This window comes from Nipponia nippon, unplaced genomic scaffold (assembly GCF_047370975.1).
Source record: "Nipponia nippon isolate SJK-2023a ecotype South Korea unplaced genomic scaffold, ASM4737097v1 scaffold_1, whole genome shotgun sequence".
NCBI lineage: Eukaryota > Metazoa > Chordata > Aves > Pelecaniformes > Threskiornithidae > Nipponia > Nipponia nippon.
The window spans coordinates 141,839,978-141,852,724 of NW_028262290.1; the positions used below are offsets into that span (position 1 = coordinate 141,839,978).

At 35.1% G+C, this 12,747-nt stretch overlaps 1 protein-coding gene across 12 annotated transcripts in view; it reads right to left on the reverse strand.

The window, feature by feature from the left end:
- AKAP9 (A-kinase anchoring protein 9) overlaps positions 1 to 12,747 on the reverse strand; it is a 119,632-nt gene that overhangs the window by 82,387 nt on the left and 24,498 nt on the right. For all 12 annotated transcript variants that reach the window (XR_015708309.1, XM_087775190.1, XM_087775163.1 and 9 more), the window contains exon 3: positions 4,501 to 4,545. Coding sequence is in view for 11 of the 12 variants with exons in the window: in XM_087775190.1 (XP_087631316.1) it covers positions 4,501 to 4,545 (45 nt within the window). In the remaining variant the exon portion in view is untranslated. The remainder of the gene's footprint in view (positions 1 to 4,500; positions 4,546 to 12,747) is intronic.

A 12,747-nucleotide genomic window follows, 5' to 3' on the forward strand; every position in this document is an offset into this window, starting at 1 on the left:
TATCTCATGTTTTCATTCCACCCCCCTCCCCCTTTTCTTTCACATTTCAGACATCTGATTCCTTCAGAAAAAATAATACACTTCCAACACTGCTTGTCAATGTTCTTAGCCTCTCCTCAATTTTCTAGTTATGTCACAACTGACTATATGAAACTTAGCTAAAATTAGCAATTAGGGTAACTTGGGAAAATGAATTTCAGGTTTGTTTTTTTTTTTATATTCCATAAACAAAAAAACATTTTCAGTTTGTGATGAAAGTAATTACAATCATTTAATATAACTAAGGTTAATAACTTTTCTGATGGCTTTTCAAAATATCATGGCTAAATATATTTTTCTACATATTAATAGCACACAACAGAAGATTTTTTATGTTGTGGTTAAGGTTGAGGTATAGAATTTCATTAACATTTAAAAAAAAGAACTTCGTAGACTTCATATTAACCATCTTTTCAGAGGTACGCTTTGCAATTTGGGAAGAGAGTCAATAAAAGGGGGAAAAAAAAATGAGGTGGAACAGTCTTTCAGATGTACTGTAAAATTGAGGCATATGGAAAATATATGGGGGCAACTTTACCTTACACAGTTATAAAAAAACCAAAAAATTCTAACTGTTGGAAAAAGCCTAACTCCCCTTAGTTCCGAGTTTAGACCACAACCTTAAACAGCTAATCACCATTACAATTTAATTTAAGACTATGCAGGTAGGTTTCATTCTTGCTCAAACAGAATAATTTGTTACAAAAGGCAAGCTGGTCACAGGAAGGATTTATGAGTCTTCGGTTTGGCTACTACCTTTGATAGCGTAGGCATTTAGAGAGGTGGCAGAACAAAACTAAACAAGAAACTGTATTTACGATGAAATTCCTTCAAGACAAGAAGTCTTATACAAACATTCAGTGGTTCCTTCAACTTTGCTTAGACCACTGTATTGGCTTATAATTGTGCGTCTGATAAGTCTCCTAAAGAGGGAAATACTTATCACTGAATTTGATCCAATTCCTCAAGAGAAGGGGCTGAAGAATTAAAAACATCTGACTTATTTTACTAACTACAACAAAACAAATTATTTATGATGTGTTTCACTTTGAAGCATGACAGCCTCGATTTCAACATTATTTCTGACAAAAACCACTAAAAAGAATACAGATGTTCAACAAGCCTATGTTTCTACAAATGTGTGGTTTCTTAGCATTCCAAAAACAGAGGTCATGTACCTGAAAAAAAGGTAAGCTCAAGATTTCATACAACTTCGTAATTATGCTGTTACAGACAAAATTTAACTTATTCTCGTCTTCTTCAACCGAAAAGGCTTCAGATTGCTTTATTTAGAGGGTGGCCATGAATGTAAGTAAAGCTTTTAATAAGAAAAGTAACATTACAGCTGACATGAAACACATTGAAAATTCAGTTTCTAAAACATATGCATTCCTAAGCATCTTGTGTCCTCATTGCAGATACCAACCAATTGTAATGAACTGGAATTAAAAAGAGCTTATTAAGATAGCAACTCTCACCACTTGAGTTTGTTCTTCACCAGATCCAGTATCATGTTACTACTCACAAGTTTTGTGTTGCCTACTTACGTTTTAGAAATCAACTCTCATGGAGGTAAAAAGTCTTTTTGCAGGAATGAGAATAAGAAGTGCCTAGAAATGCATCTGTCATTGCATTTTTGAGGAAAACTGCAATTTTGAGGAAATCTGCAACTTTTTAAAAGGCACATTCAGAAGGCAGTCTGGCTGTATTTCTATTGCCTTTAGTATCTGAAAAATTGCTCCCTAATATACTCCGTAGGCACCTACAGAAATCTTTGAAGAATGAAGCAGGGTAAAGTTAAGTGTTTAGATGTGAAAATTCATTTTAAAATGAGAGATTTGAATTAAACTGATACTAACAACAAAACACTAAAACCCAGAATGTATCCACAATTATCACGAGGCATTATGCCAGATCTTTTCTGCATTCTGTCTCCTTGTGCAAAGGTGAGTTTTCTTGAGCTTTTGCAATGAGTCTCCGACACTGCTTCCTACAACCTCAGAAGTGATCAAAATTTCTTAGTTGTATTTCATTACATATGTAATACCTCTCACTTGTAAAAATATGTGAACATCAATGCCATTGTCAACTGTTTTCAAGAGTTCATTCTCCACATACTGCATATTCCATTTAATAGTAATCACATACCATGGTGACGCATATTCTAAAAAGGTGCAGTAAGGTCATAGCAGTTGTTCAAAAGTGTATTTGCTACATTCTCAATGGCCAAACTGTGTGCACATACTGCCCAATCACCTTACCATACATAAAGCAAACTCAGATTCTTTTTCTTCTTTGCTACTTTAATTCCTTGGACAAAATAAACCACATTTTATCTATGAAAAATACTAAATCTTTAAACTGTTGTTTTTTTTTTTTTCTTTTCCCCAGGTAGAGTTTGCTTCAACCCCTTGCACCTATCCCTCCATAAAAATCTTTTTCTTTCTTTCATTTACGGCACTGCCCAGCAGCTGGGCTGCAATCTTCAGTTCCAAAAGTGTCAGTCTCAGATATTTTATTTTTTTTGAATTTCCCATCACAAAAAACATGCCATAAGAATGATCACGACTGACCAGACCAAGGGTCCATATGGTTCAGTACTCTGTATTTGAAAGTAGCCAATAATGAATGTGAGGGAACTTTTTCCCTGTACTCCCAAGTGCCTTCTCCCAACACACCAGAAGAAAGTGAGGGTGCTTATAAACAAGGACAGGAGGAAAAAGTGGGAGAGAAAGAGTCAAACTGGGGAAGAGAGGGACAGGAAAAGAATTCAACTAAAAAGGCTGAGACAAAAATCTATGGAGGAAACTGTAAGTGGGATTTGATGAGGGAGGCTGGAAAGAAAAACTATTGCTTTCATCTAGAACAAGCTGAGCTGAACATTAGGAAGACCCCAACATAAGAAGAGGGAATAAAGGACATGAGGTTTTCAAGGGAGATGAAGAAAAAAATATTAAAAGAAGAAAGAAGGGAAGAAAAATGCTTGGATAAAGTTGGAAAGGCTGGGAAAGAAACTGGGCTTTGGAATGACTGAGGAAGAAAAAGGAAGAATAGAAACAGGCTGAAAAGCCTATAAGGCTGAGCTAAGAAACCAAGCAAGGGGAAAAAGGAGGGGGGCAAGGGAAGGTGAAAAGATTGACAGGAGCTATTACAGAGAAGGGAAGAACTTACAAAAAACTAGGGGACAGAAAAGAGACACAGAGTTGGTCAAGAGAATATGCTGGGAGAAGGTGCAAGTGAAGACAGAGCATTAAGTTGGGAAAGAAAAGTCATTCCAGTTTTCAGGGCGTGTCTAGACTGCCCACTGCGGTAATGATTTTACTTTTGCACCATGCAGTGCGATAGGTCAGGGACACGTTGTCTGGTGTGTATATTCCCTTAGGCTTCACAATAAGCAGCTATAATACTAGTATGGAACAAATAGTTATTCTAAGACATAGTCACCTTCTCTTACAAAAGGCTAAATCAAGAGAGGAACAAAGTATTCTACACCAAATTTACTTCAGCAATGGAGACTCGTTTGATTACTTCATCTCCTCTTACTTGTAGCCAAGCTTAAGCTTCTGGGGTGTGTTTTGCAGAAGTGTTTAGCACAGAGATCTCCAAAACAAAACCCAGATTGTCACTACAGGAAGTGATTGTTTGAGACAATGAGAAATTCATTTTTTAAACTAGAAACAATATTTACTGTACTCAGATATTCCTTGGCTATTTCTTGCAAGCATGTTCTTGACCCACATTTATGCATGAGGTAATTTACTCCTTACAAACATAACTGTTTTATTTGGCAAGACCAAAGATCCATATACGCTACTACCCTTCGATGTGACAGAGATAAGTAGTAGATGCCAATGTGTGGTGGGTTGACCCCGGCCAGCAGCTAAGCCCCCCCACAGTCACTCACTCACTCCCCCACCAGCGGGATGGAAGAGAGAATCGGAAGGGCAAAAGAAAGAAAAATTCATGGGTTGAGATAAAGACAGCTTAATAAGTGAAAGAAAACAAAACCCCCAAACAACAAGCGATGCAGAGGCAATCACTCACCACCTCCCACCAGCCGACTGACACCTAGCCAGTCGCTGAGCAACGGCTGCTTTGGAACTCATTAAAACGTAATCAACTTGTTAAATAGTTTCCCACAGAAAATTAGTAGAAATTATGCACAGCCACAACTCCAATGGCAACACGAAGAATTAATACAACCATAATGATGACATTGTTACAACAGTTCATATATCTACTGCATTATTGATTATAGTAACCATCCCATTATATAGTTGACATAATGCTTGCTTTAATGGTACATTAATCATACCAGTAATGACATGCAACAGCTTTGTCTATAACATCACGTCTAGTCTTTCTTTTCTTCTCTTTTTGAAAAACAATGCACACCATTGCAGTAAACAAGGAAAAGAAAAAGTTGAAAGAAAGTTAGGAGAAGTATGACTTCAGTCTTACCTCAGAACTGTAATCTTCTACTGTGGTGGAAATTTCACTTTCCGGCTAAAATAAAATATTAAAATATTTATAATGATGGCACTCAAAATATTAAACAAGACACTTTCCATCTGTTTCTGAGAATGTAGATAGTATTCAAAAATATTAAGGTCTACATGAATTTGATTAGAATATATATAGAGCGAAGGCCACTTCACTTCCTTGAAATCCCAGCCGTAAAAAAGTTACTTTGCTGTTCAACTATGATCATGGAAACATTATAATTACATGATAAAGTCTTCTAATGAAAATACAACCTACTGGTACAAAATAATATTTTGGAAATGTAACTCATAAATCTTTTTTTTTTTTTTTTTTTTTTTTAAAGAAATAAAGAGTACCAAGACAAGGACTTTTCTCTGGTAGTTCACTTTTATCCAATTAGGAATTTTGCTGGCTTAAGAACATAGTCATATACTGAATGTCATTTTCATACATGCAAGACTTCTGATGTTTACTAGAAATTTAAAACAAACACTCATATTCTCCTTCAGCTTCCATGGAAACCAAGGAAAGGTAAAAGTGATCAGGAAGAACAAGAACAAAGATTCAGATTTTGTGATCTAATGAATTAGAGCAATTAGAGGAACAAAGCCCTAACAAACTGAGCATAAGCAGGCCATGGAAGATGCTTGAATTAAATACAGAGTATCTTGATGAACTACATAAAATGTATCAGGTTTGGGAATCAAGATGTTAGTAGGAAAATAAGCAAAATTATCTATATAAATTGCACTATTGGGGAGTAAGTAAGTACCCTTTTGAACTTGAAAAGTGTAATTTTGAGTTAAAACTACTTTAGCAAAAATGAAATGTACATAATAGGGCTTTTTCAAAATTCACTTAACATGTTAGCCAGCCTCACATTAAATCAGTCTCCATTTTACACTGAATTCTGTCAGGCTTATTTTCAAAGGAACATAGTCAGTTTCGCATCAGTAGACATAAGTAAAACTGTGTTTCATTTTGTATTTTTTTTTTTAAAGAAATCTGCCACTCAGACCTACTGGAGCTCTGCAGTTTTTACAAGCCCAACATTATGGATTCTACATATTTTGAATCCGATATGTAGCTCCACAATGTAATTAACCTAAAAAAGGGGTATTATTTTATGTACAGAGTGCACGAAACTAACTTAAAATGTTATGTGGAAGCTAAAATTCATACAGTGCATATGATTTTAAAAATTAAAAAGGTCCACCTTAAAAATAAGCTGCAAACTGAAACAAAATTATGTTTTAAAACTATAGGGTGACAGAAGTGTTTCTGGTGTGGAACACACAATTAGTACTTAAAAATATTTAATATTTTATATAAATATACATTTTTATTCATATTATATACTTATATGTATATTTGTATATATATACATACACACACAAATTTTACATATTGTTTGCAGTCTATGTCCTTGGTCTAGGACAAAGTCCTCTGGAAGGAATAAAATCAGGGAAAACCACACTGTTATTTATTTTCATAATACAGATAAAAAATGTATAGCCATATCATCCTACAGTTTTTCATGGTTTGTTCCAATTCAGAAGACTTCACAAAGAGAGATTAGAAGTATTCCTACAGAAGCTCAGAAGTATTCCTGTAAATTTACATATTTAATTAGATTTAACGACTCTTTAAGTTCTTTATATAGTGCATGAAATACAGGCACTTCTCCAACATGCAAAAAATAAGGACAATAGTCCGACTTCTTATATAGTTTTTCCTTGTAATGCTTTTGAATTATATAAAAAGCCTTTTGTTTATAAGAAAGATGATAAATGAATGCTTAGATCCTGGGATAAGCTCAAACCTAGTAGATAATCATAGTAAAAGGCAAAGAACTTGTAGATTGAAGCTTAGGCTAGAGTGAGAAAATATAAATTCTCGAAGGAAGGTGATTACCGAACATAATTTTCTAATTTTTTTTGGTAATTTGGCCAGATAGGAGATTTAAAACAAATTAATATATTGCTTGTCCTTTCTGAATACCAATCTAAAGTAAAAAAAAAAAAAAATTATCAAAAACCATATATCACTGCACCAGTTTAGGTGTGCAGTATATCCGTCAGCAGCATAAATAATCTTTCTAAAATATCTCCTTCAATCCTGCATCTAGATAGTTTTTTGGCTGTTAAGATCAAGTATTTTTGCCAAGGGATTTATTGAAGATAAGTACAGAAAGATGGCCAAATGAACTCAAGTTAAATGGATCTGTCTTCTGTGCTAAGGAGTTCATCCAAACCCTGCTAAAAATCAGTTAAAGAGACCTAAATCCTATGAGCTCACACATTAGACTCCAACACTCTAAGACTTAATGCTATTCTTTTGCTGTCAGAATCAATAACATTACAAGTAGTCAACATTTTATGGGCACTCATCTTGCCCTCCAAGCAGCTATGTTCTGTTCCTAAGACCTGATCAACCTTATTTCAAAATCCAGTTGCTTCCACTACTAAGCCATCCATTCTGTATGCTTCAGTTCTTCTTTGGTCAACAGAAGTAATTAGGTTTTACATAGCTTATCTGTCTGAACAACAGGGGTCCAGTTTAAAAGGAAATACTTAAAAAAAATCATATATACACCCACTGTTAGCAACACAACATCTTTTGACAGAATAATGCCAATAAAGCTATTAATCAATTCTCTCAATACCTTATGGAATTTGAAATAGGTTCCTGTTAAACTCTGACTTCAGGCTGTTAGTTTGCATGTATTCTATCACCTATGCGCCACAGCATTTTCTTGCTACAAACAGCTATCCTCTTCTGGCAAGTTGTTTATTTAATATTTAATATTAAATTTAATATTTAATTAATATTATTTAATATTATTTAAATATTTTCTTTATTTAATATTTTCTTCATTGACAATGTGGTTGATAGTTAAAATACACTGAACAGACATCTCAAAGACTCTTTTATAGGCAACTATCTCCATCGGTTCTGCAGGTAGTACCTTGAACGATAACACTTAAGTATTCAGAAAATTAAAACTATTTTCATCTGTATACATTCTTCAGAGGAAATACTGCAAGATGATATAAAAAAGGGAGCAATCAGCCTATGGAACACAGGAGGTCCATTTCAGAGTAATATGTTTCTGTATGCAGTTAAGCACTCCTCAGAAGTCACATTTTTTAGCACTGGACACCCAACATTATCACAGGATTCACAAAAGAACTCACACACAAAATTGGCCATGAGAACTGAAAAGTGATTTTTATGTTTCTTTAGAAAACTTTCATAGGTGTCAATAAAATGTTTTATAAGAAGTCAGCCAGTATTAAAATACTCCAGTTGCAATGCATGAAAGTATTAAAGGGTGAGAACCAAGACTGAGTATTCATGGAACAGAATTCTACCTGAAGTAAATTATTGACTTTTTTATGACCTCAGTGTAAACTGTTACAAAAATGTAACTACAAAATTCTAGTTTCATTCTTGAATGTGTAGTAGCCAGTGGTAGAAGCAAAAACAAGTTTATGTTAGCTTGGCCAGTTTCACATGGATCATTAGTGATGCATAGATGATCACAACCTGAGTAGGACTAATGAAGAGGACCACGACTAGGAAAGGAGGCAAAGAGAATGTAAACTGAAGATCCCAGTCATTAAACCCTCTCTTTAGGTAATCCCGAACTTTATGGGTCTTTAGTATTTGCAGAACATTCTGAATATGAAGTGCTATCCTTATATATTGCCTCATTCAGTTCAAAGGAATGTATTCCCTGGTAATTTATAACACAAACCAATTGATTACAATCAGATTTAAGAAGAGTACATCTTAGTGGAGACAAACCGCTGCCAAATCTGAATATAATCTGCAGTGAGGTACCCCACTCCTCAGTGTATAAATTTCCTGTATCAGAAAACATCATCAACAGAGAGATAACCTAAGCACTTAATTTGGTTTCTATTCATTGGTAATATGGCTTTATAAATATTTAATCTAAAATGAAATACTCTGTAAATCTACAAAGACCCTTCTTCAGTACAGGTAATTTCTATGTCAGTAAATCTATTCCATACCAGTATTTACAGAGAGACAGGAAGGCATCATACCAGAGGTTGTCTTATGGATCAAAGAACATTGGCAAGATATCCTGGCAATCTTTTGGCCAGACGGTGAATGGAAAGATGACTGGCTTCAGTCAGAACCATATGCTGCTGAGAATCTACTACCTTCTCGGGTGGCACTGACTTTACTATTGAACAGACCATTTCCAAACATTTGGTTATCTTCATTCTCCAATTTCAAAACATTTTTCAAGGGATGCTAGATCATCTGAAGTGACTGGGCAAATTTTTTACTACATTTTATTTATCCATCCTTTTTTTCAAATCCTCCGTCTTATTGTACATCCCAGAATATCTCTTCTCTAGTCAATGCCTTTGGTTGCTCTTTGCTTCCATGCTTCTATCATAGGAATGCCTTACCCACATTCACCACCTACGCCTTTTCACACTGAGGTGTCCTCTCTGTTTCTCCATACTGCTTATGTTTCCATATTTCTGTCACTTTTATTCCTTAGTTCTCAAGAATCCAGCCCAGTGTTTCCTTCTTACTGTGTTTCTGTTCCTTGCCTGTCAAGTCTCAGACAATAACAACTGGAGTAAGTTACAGATATGAAACAATGAATATGGAGCTATAAACTTTATCACCTACTTGAGTAAACAGTTAAGCTATTCTAAAACTATTACCAAACGGATTTGTCTGGTGAAAAACAAAAGACGAGTTACTAATCCAACCTTAGTCAATTAGCAGGTATTCTTCATCACAGAACTTTGAACTTTTCTTTTCTAAGAAGCTTTGTATAATAGCTTTTACTAGCCAGGTGACCCAAGGACAATTTTACTGTGCTGCAGGTTAATTTCTTTTGTTTTCCTGGCATTAGTACGTTCCTGCAAAGCAGTCTGCTCCAATGCATCGTTTCCAGACTTCTCAGAGAAGGTGATCTCAGCAATTATTTACCCTGGAAGTGGCTTTTGCTTTCTTCCATTTTTAATTGCAGGAAGTCACAAAAAGAAGCAATCCTAAAACCAAGACTTTAGTTGATCCAATTTATTTCCTGGGCTGTGTCTTCTAGATTATTTTTACTTCTATATGGAAAAGGACACTATGGATGTCAAGACCAAAAGATACCTGGGTGCAAACGAATAAAGACAAAAACCAAAGGCAACTAGAAACTCAACATATTATTCTCTTTGTGAGACCAAGACAAAAAGCATTTAACATGAAACAAGTTAAAACCTAGACACTTTAACCAAGAAATACCAACTGGCATTTCTCTAATAAATCTTGTAAAGAAACTGTTTCTCTGACAGAGGATGGAAAACCTTATAGAAATTACAAATAAGTTCAGACAGAAGGTAAAATGGAATGGATAAGGACAGTACAGAACAATGATAGTTCTTCCAGAGTTCTTCCAATTAGTTTCTGTAACTTGAGGGATTACAGGGGGATGGAGGAACCCACCCTTAGGAAGACAGAGGGGAAAAAAAAGGGAAAGGGATAAATGCAAAAAATAACTTTGAATTCTCTAAACAGACTTTTGCTCTCTCTGAAAAAGAACTCCTCTAACTTAAGATGGGGAATAAGCTCCCAGAGGATTACCTCTATTTCACTTTCTGTTATTCATATTGAGTAAGAGAACTCTCTGGTATTTGTATTTGGACATGCTAATTCCACTGGGGACTAAAAAATCGTACTAGAAAAACCACAGGGAGATAAACTTCTAGCCACAAAACTACCACAAAAGAGCCCAGTCAGGATTTTTAGATAGATAGGCAGTATAGTCAAATGTTCTGAGTCTATTTTGTGGTAAAGAAAGAACAACTCAAAATATGAATTCCAGTAAAAGATGAAATAAGTAAGTAGAGTCAAAATTTAGCTAGAAAATAATCCTGCATAATGCCTCCAGTAATCTTGCCTTACTTTCCTGACACAGCAGCCTATAAAGATTTAATGTCAGGTGAAAAAGCAAACAGCTCAAAGAAGCTGTCTGTAATTCTCCATTGCAGAGATTAGCCTGGAACTGCCTATTACATTGGCTGCCATTTCAACTAAGCAAGCTCTAATCCAATTACTGTAATACAGGCTCTCTGTCCAAATCATTGCACTTATAAGACTAAAAACAGTAAATTATGAGATTCACTGAAGCTATTTCAGAATTTCTCCTCTTCTATTAATACTCCACAGAGACATTAGCAATCATCTTCCAACTCCAAAATACCAATGACTTATTGTAAGTAATTTGTTATGTGTTGTCTGTGGCCTGCTTATTCAAAGGAAAACGCTCTCCCAATTGGGAGCAGCTTATTTTTGGCAGAAGTGAATACTGTTTTAGAAGTCACTAAGACATGAGTAATTCAGGAGTCAAATTACAAATAAACACTAATCACCATGCTTATTCTTTTAAAGCTACATTTAAAAAAACAAACCAAACCAAAACAAACCCCAACAAACCAAAAAACCCTATGCATCTCTATATTTATTTATTTATACGTAAGATAAGTTGCTTTGGGAATAAGGCAGACCTCAGAAAAATCATACCCAATCTTAAGAATATATCTATGTGTGCAATCTTTAGCAACTGCAGCATAGATATTTTTTCCATTTTTAAAATCATCTGTGTCTTATACTGTTAGCATTCAGAGGCCAACATAGGCTACTAGGACCAACCTGATCTCATTAGACCTGCTCTGAGCACTGGATTGGACTAGATGACCTCGGAGGTCCTTTCCAACCTAAATTATTCTATGATTCTGTACTTTACCCTGTTTCTCCAATTGTAGTAGAGATATTTATCCTGACTGAGACCAAGTACATCAGCAGAATCCATCTGTAACATGAAATCATGATGCACTTCAAAATATATTTGGTTAAGAAAGTTTCTTCATACAGTTATCATATTTATGTAGACTATAATATTGTTAAAACAACAGTTTAAGTGATTCCCTCTAAACAGCTCTCTGCCCTTACAGTGCTCTCTCCTTAGCTGTAGATAACCTGCTGCATTTCATAAAGTACACCTTTCTCTTTCCCTAGAAGGCAAAAAAAGTCTCATCTTCACCTGTGAAAACAGTCATTCTAGTATTAAATACTCTTTAAAAAATTTACTACCTCCTCCAGGAAAAGCTATGAGTTGAACAGAGTTACTACAAACAGTGCTGAAGCCCTAACATGAGCTTTCTAAGTATGAAATCTATATCTAATCATGGATCTATAAAGTTCAAAATATCTAGTGTACTGATATACTGTTGGCTTAAAATTGTAAAATAAATGAAATAAATGGATCGATTACTTTACAAGATTTTATTCACATGTATGATTTAGTCTGTCTGCCCCTCCACCAGGGTAACCTCTTTTTTTTTTTTTAAACACAAATGCAAGAAATTTTTGAAGTGTCATTTTGCTACTGCTTCTCAGCTGCTGGAAATGAGATAATGGAGACAAAATAGTTATGAACGGTCTATCCTAACACAAGACTGACAAGTCAAAATGCAGAGCATTCATCTGTACTACATCTCTCAGAAAAGACTGCATTCATGTGCACAGAGCTGGGAATTTGCGTTGAGCTGCTTGGTCAGAATGCCACTCATCCTTCTAGAGGCACTGTTTTCACAAATGGAATAAGCTATTCTGTAAATAACATCAGCATCTCTTGTCCCTCATATCTGCAACATATTACATTATGTGAATTCAGGTCCACTCAGAACTGAACTGGACTGCCGGTGTGTATCACACGGGGCATCTTACAACCTTCCTGGAGCAGGTACTTTCAGCCACTAGCAATCAGGATTATATTTCATTAAGTAGTAAGAGTAGAGTATCTGTTTGTCAGTCTCTTAAGCCATCCAGTTCTAAGTACTATTCTCTAAATTCATTCCTCCTCCTCATTACCCAGAAAGACTCAAATTACATTATGGATACAAGAAAGATGTTTAGTTTTGCATTTGTAGCCATAGCTTCAGTGATCAGAAATCCACTGCAATTTGTAAACTTTTAATAAAACAAAATACATAAAATGAAGCAATAAAACAAACAAATTTTTGCTCATTTAGGGAACACAGCAGTACCAACAAACTTCCCATAATCTACAGTATGCTGACTACCACAGAAAACATGATGCCAGCAGGCAAGTAGAAAGCGCCTTCTCTGGACATATTAAGGACTGACTGACAGAGGAGGCAAGGAAATAATATCCGAAAT